This window comes from Sceloporus occidentalis, unplaced genomic scaffold, assembly GCF_023333645.1.
Source record: "Sceloporus occidentalis isolate IW3139 unplaced genomic scaffold, rSceOcc1.0.p SCAF_4, whole genome shotgun sequence".
Classification (NCBI taxonomy): domain Eukaryota; kingdom Metazoa; phylum Chordata; class Lepidosauria; order Squamata; family Phrynosomatidae; genus Sceloporus; species Sceloporus occidentalis.
The window spans coordinates 52,522,868-52,539,146 of NW_028316984.1; the positions used below are offsets into that span (position 1 = coordinate 52,522,868).

The following is a 16,279-nucleotide window of genomic DNA, read 5'->3' on the forward strand; positions in this document are numbered from 1 at the left end:
GTAAGAAAGTGAAACTTGTTGTTTTTTCAGTGTTTTAAATGAAATAAAATTAATGATATTACGTCATTTAAGAACCAGAAGGGAATATTGTCTAGTTGGTGGCAGAGTCTCCATTAAATTGAACTGTCAGCTGAAGGTTTGCATTGTTATCCTTCAGTACAGTAGCAGATTCTTTGTCTCAAATCTTGAGCAGCCTGATCACATTAGGTCCTCCATATCCATGGATTCAACCATACACTGCTTGAAAATATTTTTCACACCCTCCCCCCCCCCCATCCAAAAAGCAAACCTTGATTTTGCCATTTTATATCAGGGACATCATTTTACTATGCCATTGTATTTAATGGGACTTGGGCATCCACAGATTTTGGTACCCATGGGAGGTCCTGGAGTCAAACTTCAGTGGACACCAAGGGCCCACAGTTCAATAAAATGATTTTCTAATTCATAATGGCAGGAGTAATTTTGTTATACTTCTAAATTGATAATCCTATTAAACTGCTTTAGCAGAGGTATAGATACAGAATTGTAACAAGAGCCTGACACTTTGGGCTGGTAGACAAGATGTCTACTGTGTCTTCATTTCCTTCTTGAGTGTATATATCCCTTTCCCCACTCTTTACATTACACTTAGTAAACAGTGCATATGTGACACACACTCTGGTTGAGGAAAAACTGGGAGGTGATACCCTAAACTGAAACACACAAGTGAGTGGACAAAAGGTTTAGGGGGGATAAAAATGGTAAGTACACAGCAATTTTATTAAAACAATATGTTGCAATAGAATGCTAAAAAGATGATGAAAAAATTACAAAGCTATCCTAAGCACAAAAAGGCTTGTTCTGGCCTGTGAGCCACGCCCTAACATACACAAGGCTAATATTGCCAATCAGTACTAGGCTTGGGAACTGCAAATCCCATAAAAAGGTCAAGCACACTAAGTACCAGTGCACTGGCAGATAAATTCCTCTGTGCCTCTCAATATGGAATAAAAAGAGATAGTACAGTATGCCCATATAGTTGGGAAGTGCACAGCAGAGAACAAATTAAAAGGGATAACACAGTGCGCCTATTACAGTTGGGAAATACAAAATAGAGACCAAACGCGTTTCGACTGAACGTCTTCGTCAGTGGTCATAAAGAACTGTGAAGATAAAATAAGTATGAGTCACAAACAACAACATATAGGCAAAGAAGAAGACCAAATGATTAAAAACACATAATACATAAATACCTAATATAGCAGCCTTGTAAGGTATATCATGTAATATGAAGGGACATCCAGTCACTGTAGGCAAGTTCTTGGTCCTCTTGGACCTAGTATAATGCCTGAAAGAATATGTATGCAGGCAATTTATGGATTATAAATTGTAATAATCAAAAGTATTTTTATATAAATGCATTCCAAATTATATCCATACCTACCTCAGACTTGGATGTCCCACATGTAATTGCAAGCCCTAATGGAGTTTAGCAAGTGGGCCCTATATCCCTTCCCAATCACAGAAACTGATACACCTGTTGACCCCCACCTGAGAGCAATCTGTAACAAGTGAGATCCTGTAGGTAATACTAACCCCATCCATTATGTTGATCTAAATGTATCAATACAATCAACCAAACAATTGATATTCATAATGACAAGCATTTACATGGGTAAAAAAAGATAACAGAATAGTTACAGAATTTCAGACCAATTGCAATTCTCATTCAGTCCATGTGGTTTCTGTGTTTGTAGAGTGAAAATCCAAAATAGTTCTCTTTGCTGGAGTTTTCTCTCCAGGTATGTCCCAGTTCCAGAAATTCTTTCGATTGTCCAGAATCTGATAATCCGTATCCGAGTGTTTGCATTGAATAAAACGTTGGACCATTGGTGCAGTAATTCTTTTATTTCTTATGCAGCTCCTATGTTCTGATATCCTCATGTTTATTTTTCGAGTGGTCATGCCAATATACAAGAGATCACAGGGACATTGAATGGTGTAAACAACTCCCTTAGTATTACAAGTAAACAAATCATTCAGAGTATACAATCTATTATTCACAGGGTTAATGAACTCTGTAGTTTGCACACAATATTTACAAGCACTGCAGTTGTAACATGGGACATTCCCTTTGGTTCTCCTCTGTAGTAAGTTTGGCTGGGTCTCCTGAACTGTGCATTTACTATGGACCAAATGATCCGCAAGATTCTTAGCACGTTTATACACAAAAAGGTTTTTTTTTAGCATCGAGGGATGTCCTGAAGCAAGTCCCAATATTTAAGAATAACATTCTGTATGTATCTTGTATTCCTATTGTACATTATGGGTATGAACATTCTAGATTGTATAACCTCTCTCTGTTTTTTTATGAAGAGGCTCCTTCGTTCCATCCTCCTTACTTTGAAGTAAACCTGCTTCAAGCCCTTTCTAGGGTATCCTTGCACTACAAATTGTTCTATGAGAATTTTGGCTTGTCTATCGAATTCCATTAAACCAGAACAATTCCTTCTGAGTCTAAAACTGAGAGTAAGGTAGGTTTCGTTTCATGTGGGGTGGGTGGAAGCTGTCGTATCTCAGGAAGGAGTTTGTGTCAGTCTCCTTCCTGTAGAGGTCAGTTTTCAATAAGGCTCCTCTTTTTACCACTAATACATCCAGGAAGTTAATTTTAACGTCATAATTCAATTCAAATTATATCGTATTGTGCACACTATTTATATATTGATGAAATTCAAAAAGCTCATTCTCTGATCCATTCCAGATAATGAAGATATCATCCAAGTATCTTTTGAATTCTAGTATGTTGGCTTTAAAGATGTTATCATCATTCAATATGTACTGTCGCTCAAAGTTGTCCATAAACAAGTTCGCTAACTCTGGTGCAAATTTGCACCCCATTGCAGTACCTGATATCTGCCAATAATACTTATCCTGGAATGAAAAGTAATTTTGCTTAAGGGAAATCTCAGCTAGTGTGCACAAGAAATGGGTGGCCTAGAAAAGGGGTATCCTTGGGGCTGCATGCCCCCGGACACCCAGGCAGGTGCAGCCATGGGAGAAAGGGGGTGCCTGGCTTTCTATCTGGCTTTGTTTCTATGGCAATCTCACAGGAACAAAACAGGCGCCCAAAAGGAGCTCCATTTCAGAGCTCCTTTCTGCACCGCAGATAGGGCACCACAAGCACCCTCCTGCGGGTGCAGTGATGTCACACATGCACCGGTCTGTGGAGAAGCAGTGCGTGCTTGACGCCATCATCATGTGCCGTGGATGGACAGCGCACCTTCAAAATGGTGCCATCCATACAAACTAGGGCTGGGGAGCGTGTGGTTGCTGCGTGCTCCCTAGCCCTCGTTTTGGCCTGAGGACGGCGCTTCCACCCTGTCTGTATCGGCCTATGTTGGATTTGATCCTAACCACCAGGCATTAACTAGTCCGTGGTATGAAAGTAGTGGGAACCTCCAGTGAGCGTGACCACATTCCCCTGGGACAAACTGAACCTTAATCCAAGTCAGAATCCTAGAGTTGGAAGAGACTGCAAGGGAAACACAACTAGAGCACTCCTGAAAGATGGCCATCCAACCTTCGTTTACAAACCTCTGGTGGTCTGGTCTACTGTCCAACAGCTTTTACTATCAGAAAGTCCTTCCTAATGTTTAGGTGGCATCTCTTTTCTTGTAACTTGAATCACTTGGTTTGTATTCTAGTCTAGAACAGCAGAAAACAAGATTGCTCCATCTTCTACTACAACACCCCTTCAGTTCCCTTAAAGATTGCTATCATGTTACCTCTCAGTCTTCTCTTTGCCATACCCAGCTTCCTAAACTGTTCCTCATTGCTCTTTATCACCTTTTTAAGACATGTTATCCCTTATCCTTGATCTTAGGTGCCAAGAAAGTGATACAATATTTTGGATGAAGTCTAAACGTAGAATAGAGACATTATTACTTCTTTGGATCTGGATTACATTCATCTATTCAGGCAACCTAGAATTGCATTGGTTTCTTTTGGCCACTGCATGACGCTGTTGACTCATGTTCAAATCATAGCTTTTTAAAAAATAAACATGAATTATTTTGTCTGCAAAATTTAAGGCAAGTTAGTCAGAGTGAGCCTCATCTCACCTTCAAATAGAGATCAGGTTTTTCGTCACTTGAAAGGACTCCACTTCTTTTGAAAACACAACTGGCAGGAAAATAAGATTTCTCTTCTACTATCAGCAGGAGCAAGCAAATCATGAGGCGACAGTGGTGATCCTTTATATATTGCTGGATTGCAGATCCTATCAGTCCTGGCCACTTGTGAAGAATGGCAAGAGTTCGTCAATATTTCTGTAACTTGCCTACTTCTATTAGACATCACAGTGGACACTGTGAAAACCATAGAATCGTAGAATCATAGAGTTGGAAGAGACCACAAGGGCCATCCAGCAGGAACACTCAATCAAAGCATACCCAAAAGATGGCCATCCAGCCTCTGTTTAAAGACACCCAAGGAAGGAGACTCAGCCAGACTCCTAGGAACTGTTCCTCCTAATGTTGAGGTGGAATCTCTTTTCCTGCAGCTTGCATCCATTGTTCCGAGTCCTGTTCTCTGAATCATATCCTGAATCACCAATGACAGGTGTATCAGACCAGAGAGGTGCAGCCCTAGGCCCTCCAGATGTGGTTGTTCTGTTACTCCAAACATTCCTCAGCATTATGGTGGCAAGAACTGCTGGGACATGGGAGCCCACTAACATCTGGGAGGGCTTGCGTGACACCTCCCCTGCCTCCTCACTCGCATTGAAAACTGGAGCACATCGCTACCATATCTAGATATATTAATGGACATGTCTAAGAGAACAAACTTTGGATTTACTAGTGCACAGGCAACCTGCAATGTGTGTTTACAGTAGCTTCATGCACTGCCTTGGATGCTTTAATAATCTGCAATGTCAATGGATCTCTCTATGCACATTCTGCATACACAGATTCAACCAACCATGGTTTGAAGATGCCTTGCTATTCACACACACACAAAATCCAAAAAGCAAACCTTGATTTTGCCGTTTTAAGTAACGGATGCCAATTTACTACACTATTAAATGTACTGGGACTTGAGGATCCATGGATTTTGGTATCCACAGGAGATGGGAGTGGTCCTCGAACGAAACCTCAGTGGATATTGAGAGCCCACTGTAATGGAATGAAGGTGGTTGGTTGATTTTGTCTGAGTATTGCTAGAGGAACAGGATACATTATATTCAGCCTCATTCTTATTGTGTACTACAGCTGTTGCGATCCCCGTATAGAGTTAATTATTGTTGCAACTAACTGTAGTGCTTTTTCTTGAATGGTTTCATAGCAGGAGCAGCTTGGGTTACATGGCTTTGGTAGTTAATTTGTGCATTCATGGAAATGTGATGCTACAGGTTCATAGTTTAATCATTTAACAATACAGGAATGTCACACGAAAGCAAAAAGCCACAAAAAACAAACAACCCACCCCTCCAAACCCACAACTCTATGCTGAATATACTTGCATATCTGCATTTTTAATTTTTGCAGATAGTAGGGAAAGGAACAGTTCCTCTTGTATTTTTTGTGGGGCATAGAAATAGCTATATTGTGCTGCTGCTTCACAAGGTCTCATTACTTACTACTGGAAGGCATGACCTATTCAGTCTTATGGCTCAAAATACCCATGGCAGCAAATCCATTCTTCAAATGCCTATCTCTCCCAGTGACATCTGATGTAGAGAATACAGTTCAGAGTCCCTAATGTTTAAGTGGTGTTTGAAAAAATTCTACCAAGTTTCTCTCTATAAGCCACTCTTCAAAGTCCTTCTTCTGATAGCCTAAAGAAGCTAAGAGGAAGCATATGGAAGAATATACTACCACCAGTTGTCCTGTCACAATTGGCAGTTCCAGTCTCTTGATTTTGGGACAGGGGTTGGAATTGTGTGGCTGTCCTGATAGTGCGTAGCTACACTTCCCAACATTTCTTACTACTGGCTAGAGCTGCTAATAACTACAATCCAGTAACATCTGGAAGGCTGCAAAATTCCCATCCCTGATTATAAGTTTATTGTTGGCTCAGCTGTGGACATAGGTTTGCCATCACAGTATCCAATCTGGGTCTGAGAGCAACCATTTCTTAGAGCGTTGCTCAATGATAATCCTATCTCAAGTTCTCAGTGCCAGGGAGACATCAATACTTTGCTGCCATTCCTCTATTAAAATACTACTTTAATACAATTTAAAAAGTATTCTCAAGATTTCTTATTGTGTGCCCTCAGGTCAATTCAGACTTATGGCAACCCTAAGGTTGGGGTATTATTATTATTATTATTATTATTATTATTATTATTATTATTTTATTACAGTACAATTAAAAGAATACAAAATAGTACATTAAAATAGAATTAAATTATTACAACATTAAAACAAATTGCATGTTAAAAGAATAAAATAGTTTGAAAAGATAAAAATGTTTAAAACACTTTAAAACAATATTACAAAATAGATAACATTTTCTTAGCAAGTTTCTTCAGAGGGGGGTTTGCCATTGCTATTCTCTGAGGCTAAGAATGTGACTTGCCCAAGGTGACCCAGTGGCTTTACATGGCTGAGCCAGGATTTGAACCGTGGTCTCCAGAGTCCAACACTCAAACCATTACATCACATAACTAGAGCAACTACACATTTGTAACTGCTGAATAAAATTCTGGCCAATATTTTGTACACTTTCTCAGACTTTAAACCATAGACGACTTGCTATAAATTTAGTCTGCTTTTAAAGGATGATGCCCTCCATACCATCCACATTAGACAAAACATTTATCAATTTAGTCGACTGCAATGCTGCTGAACTAGTTTTGAATTAGATCTGAAAGACAAAATAAGAGAGGAATACAGTTGCCCCTTATCCTTGGGACAGTACCCTTGAGCCATGGCTACCATCACCAGTGCTCCTTCATCACCTTTTCCTTGGGCGAGGGAAGCAGTGCTTCCTTCTTGGTAGGGCTTGACAAGCTCCCCACGCACCCTTCTTCTTCTTTGCCAGCCCTGGGCATTCACATTTGCAGGAGGTGCAGGGGGCACAAGGCCTCATTGTGGCAGTGCTCACACAAGGCACTCTGGGCTGCCCCACCAACTGCCTCTGCCCCCCTTCTCTGCAGTTTTGGGCTGTCTCAGCAGAGAAGCACAACCTGAAAAGATAGAGGCGTTCACAGGGAGCTCATCAAGCGCTGCCAGGAAGGAGGGAAGGGCAGTGGCGGCTTCCCTCCATCACTCGAGGAAAAGGTGAGGAAGGATCATGGCTGCCAGACAGCCATAGCCCTGGCTGTTCACTGTGTGGCTCTTCAGTCTCCAGCTGGCTCAGGCGGTTGAGGGGAACAAGTGGTGCCCCAACGTGTGAGTCTTCCCTTTCATTCTTCTTCTTTCCGCAGAGCAGCAGGTGAACAGACATTTTGACTCCAAGGAGAAGAATATAGGGATCACATATCCATGCAAAGTCCTGGAAAGTATCCCTCATGGATACAGGGAGTTGTACTGTTTCATTCAGCACCAACAGGAAAATAAAGAATATGCAAGTCATATAGTAGTCACTTAATTTTTTATTCATCTTTCTGTGGGAATAGGGAAAGAGAAAGCATACATTTATACAATATTTCACAATCACTTTTATCCAGGATGGGGTTATTTTATTTTAAATACTTGCCAAAAAAAATAGCAAGAGCAATTTGACAGTAGTACAACAACCTGTGCCCAGAACACTGACATGTACAGAGTAAAGCTAAAATAATTGCTCACCAATCTCTTGAGAGGTAACATCTTATATGGACTGAGTGTGCATTAAAAAAAAAGTACTGCTGGTTGAGTATCTTGAGGTAAATGGTGTTCCAACAAGGATACTATTTTATCATTTGCTTATAATCCTGTACATAGCTTTCTGCATCTTATACCAAATATTTCTAATAAAAATGCATTAAAAAGGTTAAAAAGAGAACTGGAAAAAGGTCAACCAATCAGTCACCTCACTTTGTTAAACTACAATCAGCAATTTATTTTGTAGAACTGTAGTGTGAACAATATTTATTACTACTACATCTGAGATTACACCTTAGTTATGGCAAGAGCTACTCCACATGGATTTTGCTATCAAAGAAGGTATAAACTTGTGTATTTTAATCCAGACTCATTTTCAGAATACCACCATGAATGAGAACGCTAGGTCAAGGAACTCCAACAATTACGAGGCACAACCTGTTCTGAAATGCTAAGTTATATTTAGCAACTGTACAAAGAGTAGTCATGCATTATGTGATATAAAGTTCTTAGCATCTAACACAAACTGAAAAGGTATTGCAGGGTTTATACTTTTAAATTGATCACAAAACTGGCTAATTTCTTAATTCTTGTGGTAATTATATGGCAGCCAACTAAGTAGACATAGGCAAACCCAAGACAAATGAAAGCTTGAGCCAGGGCCCTAGCATTTCTTCACAAGTCAAAGATACAAGGTAAACCACCAGAGCCAGCCAGATCCACACAAGCTGTATGATACAAATACAAAAAGCTACAATGGTCACAATATCTGTCCGAAAGCAGAAATCTTCTCTAGCTCAGACCATTTTTTTTTAAAGTTGCCTTTCATTTATGGGTCTTGGCTTAAGCACTCTTTTAAAACCTGTCCACTTTCTTTATAAACTGGAAACAAAGAGTTTGAAATTCCCTGCAAGATGTCATCTTAGAAATGGACAAAACCAGTTTGAATTTTAGCAATTCCACAATCCTACCAAAAATGAGCTTTGTAAAAGTATTTTCTGACATGCGGTATTATTCTTTGTACAAACATTAAACAAGTTAGTTGTGGGATTTCAAGAGAGATTTTTTTAAAAAATATACATATGAAGCGGCATTACACTGATTGTCAGTTTTGATGATTTTCCCTATATGACCTGAAATGAGAAATGTATTAGCAAAAATACATGAGAAAAATGTTCCCACCTGGTTTGGGTCATACTGGTGTAAATTTGTGTTTAACAGAAAGCTGCTCTATGAAAATTTGGGGGTAGACTTCCCAAAGCAAACATTTCATCGAAGTCTGCAACAGAAATGTTTGTTGTATTTACATGTTTTTGGATGACCACCGATAAAAGTTTCTGTGTATTTCTAGTATAAATATTTCCACTTTTAGGTGGAACCAAACATTTTGAGGAGGAACCAAAAATACCATTCAGGTATTTTTAGGCACAGCTCCTCGAGTTGGAATTGATTTATCAATGCCTAAAATTAGAAACAAGCAAATAATTCCTCTTTATTCAAAAACACAACTGATGAAACAGTCCTCCTATGTTTGTCAACCAACTGAACTAACAACTTGTGCCAAAGAGTAACTGTAGCCCAAGTATGTCATAGTGTTCTTATGGCTACCACAAAATCACGACACAAAATAGTAATCTCTGGCTCGTATGAAAGTTAAAGACAAACTCCTCTGCTGTTACCATTCCCTGTTATAGAATTTGGAGACAGAAATCTTGCTTATAAATAAATTCCTCTTTGTTCCCAGAGATCAATATGTAAGAAAACACTATGGTTAATAAATAACTGTTTAGAAGAAAACATTCACAGTGAACTCCTGATTGTGACAAAAAGAACCCTTTCTAATATAATCCATGATTACTATTCTTTTACAAAAACGACCTGACCAGAATCTGGTAATACTTAGTGGCTACTGTTGGTTCAGTACTTTAGTTTTAGAGTTAACTTGCTTTGGCCTGCAAATAACTGTAGTGTATTACCTCTCAAAAGTACTTTGGCACCTGGCTACTTCCTGCCCATTTTTCTAGTTTTCATGGTAAGGCTCTTAAACGCCTGTGACTCTTAAATACAGTAGCTTTAAATTTAAAATGTTAGGGTGTTGTTGTTTTTGCTAGACTGTGCTACATTGTCATCTCTACAGAAATAATTGCATATCTGATGGTAAGAATGTTTTAAAAAAGTATTATGTAGCTATAATTTTAATTTTTTTGAGTGAACATAAGGAAAAATTATGAATCACAGACAATATAACTCTGACAAGTCAGGACCAAAACTCAAGCACTGTGAAGCTGCAAAAGGCAATGCACAAGGAATAAGGAGTACAGAGTTCTGGGTAATGAAGTTTCCTGAGGTGATCTTGAAACAGTAACATAGTGAAAAGAAGTTGAATTCAAATTCTGGCAAATGCAACAGTGCTGGCAAAAGTGACTTCCTCACTATGGTTGCCCTCCAAAAATGCTACACAGAGGGTGACCAAGTCTGTGTAGTGCTCCTGGGAAGTTGGAGAAGGTGAGGAAGTTGCTTCTGTCAGCCTCACTGCACACGCTTCAGTCTGCATCCAACCTACTGTATCCTGTTTAGTAAATCAGAAAATACACTAGGCAGAACATTAACATACATAAAAATGAAGGGGGAGAGGGAAGCTTCTTTCAAAAGAGTAAGTTTTCCAGTGCCATAGCTCACATATATTTTGTTTTAAAAAAAGAAGCATGCTTAAATTTTCAAATTACCATCAGACACAGCAAACCTAAATATTTTGTAAAATAAATGTATGCAATATTTTGGGAACTGGAGGTAAAAATAAAGCTTTAAACTAAAAATTGGAGAATTTTGCCATTTAACACACAATACATTTTTATACACAAGATAGAACAGGGAAAGGCTAACACACAATTTTAGGAATGGCCACTGACTGTTGGCATGAAGCATAGCTTACCATCTTTTAAAAAACAACAACATTGTGAATCTGTAATATAACATATATAAAATCTGGATCAATTTATTATCTTGGTTTTGTTAGTGTTGTCAATTCAACAATTAAGCATAGGTGGAACTGAGGTATACCTTGTTGAGGGAGGTTAAGTAATGCTTGGAAGCCTTTTTGCTAGATCCCACTTTGATTACACAGAACAGCAGCACACTAAACATTCACAAGCTGTGTCATATTGGCATTACAATAGTCATTTATATAAACACAACAGCAAATGCAATAAAAACAAGTTACCCTTTTTTCTTAAATCGGAAATGAAATGTTTGATTTAAAAAAAATAGCAGTAGTTCATTTTAAGGAATTAGTCTGACATGTTAAGAAATACAATGTCAGGTTTTAAAATGTTTGACTAGCCAGGATAGGTCCATGTTCTTCAAATACATTTGTTAACATTATTTTGCCCATTTTTTCAGTTCCATGTCCTTCAGTTGTATTCAAGGAATGCAGTAAGTCTCCCGGATCCATGTCTGGAGTAGGGCAGGGAGGCATCTTCCCGTCTCCAAAGCCAGACTTACCATTCCATGTCACACAGAAAACAGTTGACCAGAAAGAGGCCCATTAGCTTAGCAGCTCCAGTGCAGAGTCTTATCGGTCAAGATGTGTGACCAGTACAACTATCATAGACTGGATTCTTTGGGAGGAAAGTCCACATTTGTCACCATAGTGACCACAGTCACAATGTCTTCTGTTGTTATAATGTTTGTTAGTCTTTGCATCTGAATAATACGTTCCTCTACACAGCCTGCTGATAATCGAGCTTCTGCATCATGATCCCAGCACTCTTCTATTGTTTCACAGAGCATTGCCATTCCCTAAAGAGAAAAATATAAAATCTCAAATTACACTGAATACAAAAATAGCCCCAAACTAACTGGAATGACAGAATATTTGTCAGAAATTTCCCAGTATCTGACCTAAATTGGCCAAAAAAGATGTCACACTCTACATAGGACTGCCAATGGAATACAGTATAAATCTGCACCTTACCCTTTGGGTGAAGGCAGGTTGCCTTCATATTACACCTAATCTTGCTTCTGTTCACTGGCTACTCAACAACCAAAATGCCCAACTAGGTTGCCAGTTGTTACATTTAACAATGTAACGCTTCACTACGGTCAACAAGAAGATCCCTGTTCAGATTATTTTCTTTTCAGAAGCTACAATGCATGGAAATCAGAACGTAGTTTTTTCAGTGACTCAGCCTTATGCAATTTTTTTCCAGGAACTTTGCCACTAGCTACATTTTTGTATTCATTTCACAGCTCTATCAAAAATAATTATTTTAAGGCAGGGGTAGGCAACCTGCGGCCCGCGTGCCGGATGCGGCCCGGCAAGGCCTTAGGACCGGCCCCAGCCCAGTCCTGCCGCCGATTGCCGCCGGGGCCTTTGGGGGACAATTGTCTATAGAAGCCTCAGAAACATGCATTTATCTTAACATTTTTAAAAAAATCAGCAAATTTTTTCACGTCTCCTCCATTTTTTATTTAAAAAGGGCCCTCCATTTGAAAATTCTGTCCTACATTTGTCCCGGTTTATTTATTTATTTACTTTTTAAAAATTATTTAATTATTTTATTTTTGGCTTCGGCCCCCCAGTTGTCTGAGGGACAGCTACCCGGCCCCCGGCTCAAAAGGGTTGGCTACCCCTGTTTTAAGGGCTCTTCTTATGTCTGAGGCTCTTCAGCAGCTTTAATCATTTAATCATTTTAACTCTAGATGTATTCCACAAAATGCTTCACTCTAATTGGATAATTCGTTTTGTTTGTTCCCATTATTTTTTATGAACTCTCCCAAAACAGGATAGACACATTGGACAACTGAACTATAATCAAACACACAAAACTTTATTAAACTGCAATTGAAGTTAAACTTTATTAAATTCTCTACCATTAATGAAAGCTACAAGATGAAAGGATTCAACTATTATGAAATTTTAACTTCACCAATGGATTTTAAAATATTTCTATAGGTTAAAAAAAACAGGTAAAATGTAATTTAGATTTCAAATATTACTTTTAAAGTCTGGTCATACTACTTACAGCATGTTTCTGCCAACACTCTCTCAAGACAGGCCTCTTCTTTTTATGTACTACAACTTCCTGCATATCTTCCAGAGAAGGATGCTGGCCCACTTCTTCCTCAAAAGGCAACATATACTCATCCACTGGCCCTATATAATAAATAAATAAACAAATGACTAAATAAATAATTAAATAAAGACAATAGTAATGACCAGAATCCTGAGTAGCACTACACTGAATCCTGGCCAAACCTCCCCAATCCCTACATACAGCAAAGCAGATGCTGCAATCAACCAAGGCCCATTCCTGTCACTCAGCCAGCAGCTGACAGATATTTCCAGAAGCAGGATCCTTGTCACAATCCCCCCCCCCCCTGTACTGGAGACCACTCATGTGAGGGGATCAGCTAGGTGCTTCCAGATCAATAGGGGAACAGTTCCCTGTTGGCTCCTGGTACGTGGAGAATGAAGGACTTCCATGATCCCTACATAGCTCTAAAAGCAGAGGCTACATAAGGACTATCCAAGACAAAACCATCACAAGTGCCATAATTCTAGGTTAAGCATTCGTAACTGTCTCGCAGGATTCTGGCCACTAGTGGTAGTTATGTAGGTCACATTTACCTCTTACCCTTCCTCTATACTGCTGTGGAGCTCATTTGACATTCCCCCTAGGCTAATGAATTTCTGAATCTCTCCACTGAAATCTAGTAGAATAAGGATGGACAAATGGCTTGAAAAAGTGCTTCTAGTTTAAACAAGGCACATCTTGTTTGGAAGCCAACTGGAATTTGGTAAGGCTTTAAGTGCTATAAATACAAACTTGTTTTACATGTAGAAACACCATTTCTATGCAAAAAACCCACACATATTTCTAAGCAGATAAATACTTCCTAAAGTGCAAAGACCCTTGCAGTAGTCTTGTGAGTGCTTGTATTTTTCTCACTTCCTAATATTTGGGGAAACTCTCACAGATGAAAAGCAAATAACAAATCTTTGTCCTATCTTGGTAACCACTGTCCAGTGAAGTTTAGAACTTGAATAGATTTTATGTCTGCACTTGGGTATATATCAAAATTACTGCCTTTAAATTTTTAAAGTCATGGCTACTGATAAGATGATGTTTAAAAGACACAACCAGTATAAACATATTACAATTTCTTTGATTACATATTCTATAAGAAGTGCAGGTGTATTTTAATTAATCACGCAGAAAAGTCCAAGCATGAAATATTTCTACCGCATATTTCAAAAACATTTTTACTTACCATCTGATGCAGTACATCGTGATGCCAGTTCCCACAAGACTAATCCCATGGCATACATATCTATTCTCAAAAATGCATCCCTTTGGAAGTTGATAGCACCTTCTAACACTTCTGGAGCCATGTATCTTCGGGTGCCAACCTTTGGGGAGAAAATTAGCCAGTAGATGTTACGCTCATGAAGAGTAATTTATTTTAAAACTATACATGTACAGTATAGCTTTTAAAGAAATGTTAAGGAACTTCTTTTAGCACTCATTGTAATGAGTTATACTTTTCTCTGGGATAGTTTACCATCCAAACAAAAAATGCATTCAACTTGCTTACAAATGTAAGCTGTCTTTAGAATATTATGCATGAAAAAGACATGCAATGTCTTTTGAAGCTAACACTTAATGTGACAGTCATTATTCCTTTCAGCATACCATGGAAGAACAATGCAAGGGGCTGAGGTAAGCCACTCCCCACCCCCCAACATGGAGATGTACGGTTCGGGTCACAATTACATAAGGCAGAATTCAATAGCAAAGGTCCAATCCAAGTGACTAGAGATGGACAGGCTGCATAACTGCAACTGCAGTTCTTTTGAGTGGTGAACTGTGAACAAAACCAAAATGAGTTATCATGTGCCTGCCCAGTGTATCTTTCAGAAACTTCTAGAGCATTACACAAACATTTTGGCAGCAGCCCCACCCACCTCCAGCAACTCTATATGAAACTATCAGTTCCATGGATGCCAATGCAGCCATCGAAAGGAGAGGCAGGACTGGATGAGGGAAGGATGGGAGGGATTGCGTGAGTTCACAGATGACCACCTGAAGAACTACACTTACGGATATGCAACCTATCCTTGTTAATGGCCTCTGTGACTCACAGAAATGGGAGACTAGCACCTACAAAAACAGCAAGTAGGAGTGTCACTGCAAACTAATCAGGACTTTGTTGTTGTTAGCTGCCGCTGAGTCAACCTTGACTCTTAGAAATCATGTGGATGAGACATCTTCAAGACCACCTTGTCCCTCCACTGCTCTGCTTAGGTCTTGCAAATTCAGGCCCGTGACCTCCCTTATTGAATCTATCCATCATTTGAAACAAATCAGGAGTTTACTAAACACCTATCAATAAAATACATCAAACATGAGCATAACCCCCTAACCATATATGGTAATGTCATTCCGTAAGAAATTTCCAAATACAGAGTCAATATGAAATGTCAATACACAAACTGTCCTGAAACGTCAATAATGTAGTCAAGATATGGCAGTACAGATCTTCTGAAGGCATTATCAGTTTGAAACCATGAGTCCCTGTAATAAGTTATAAAAATCATTGGCTGCGACCAGGTAGCTGCCCAAGAAATATCCTCAAGGGATACATTGGCCAAGCAAAAGATGCAGCAACAGCCTGTATGGAATTGGTTTAAATTTGAGCTGGAGAGTCTTCTCAAGTCAATTTGCAAGCAAGAAGGATAGTCAGCACTACTCATTTCAAGAAGCACTGCAATGAAACAGGCAGACTTTTCTTCACCAAAAAGGAGCACACAAAGAGTCTTTGTGGAATCCAAAAAGTGGCAGTCCTGTCAACATAAAAGGCCAAAGCCCTCCACACATCTAGAAAGTGCAACTTCCTCTCAAATACAGAAGTGGAATTCTCAATGAAAGCTGGCAGAACAATGTCCTAGTTTGAATGAATGAATGAAAATTTATTTCTAGACCGCTATTCCTTGCAGATCACAGCGGTTTACAAAAACACCATCAAAACCAATACATAGCCCAACAATACAAAAACCCACCCATACCATTTAAAAACAATACAAGGGAGGGCTTGTCTTCTTCAGGCAGGCAGTTGGAGCCAGCCTGCCTCTCTCTCCCCAAGATGGTGGATGAAGGGAGGGCTTTTCTTCTTTAGGCAGGCAGTTGAGCCAGCCTGCCTCTCTCTCCCTCATGTATGTTTACATAGAAAACAAACACCACCTTAGCCATGAAGGTAATGTTGGGTCTCAAGACGGCTAGATTGTGGTGGAAGTTCAGGAACGGATGGTCCATACAGAGAGCACAGAGTTTGCCAGCCCATTTTGCTGATCACAATTGCAATCAGGAAGGCAGTCTTCCAAGAAAGCAACCAGAGACTACAGGTAGTGATTGGCTGAAAAGGCTTCCCAGAAAGATGGACCAAGATGAGCTCCAAGCACCATCATGGCATCAGACCCAACACTGGAG

The 16,279-nt window shown here is 39.3% G+C and overlaps 1 protein-coding gene across 3 annotated transcripts in view; it reads right to left on the bottom strand.

Annotated features, from left to right (window-relative positions):
- Nucleotides 1–7,561: 7,561 nt before the first annotated feature.
- ACVR2A (activin A receptor type 2A) overlaps nucleotides 7,562–16,279 on the bottom strand; it is a 77,522-nt gene continuing 68,804 nt past the window's right edge. For all 3 annotated transcript variants that reach the window (XM_089520066.1, XM_089520065.1, XM_089520067.1), the window contains 3 exons: nucleotides 14,064–14,202; nucleotides 12,815–12,945; nucleotides 7,562–11,588 (listed from right to left, as the gene is read on the bottom strand). In XM_089520066.1, coding sequence (XP_089376192.1) covers nucleotides 11,394–11,588; nucleotides 12,815–12,945; nucleotides 14,064–14,202 — 465 coding nt within the window. In that variant the 3' untranslated portion in view covers nucleotides 7,562–11,393. The remainder of the gene's footprint in view (nucleotides 11,589–12,814; nucleotides 12,946–14,063; nucleotides 14,203–16,279) is intronic.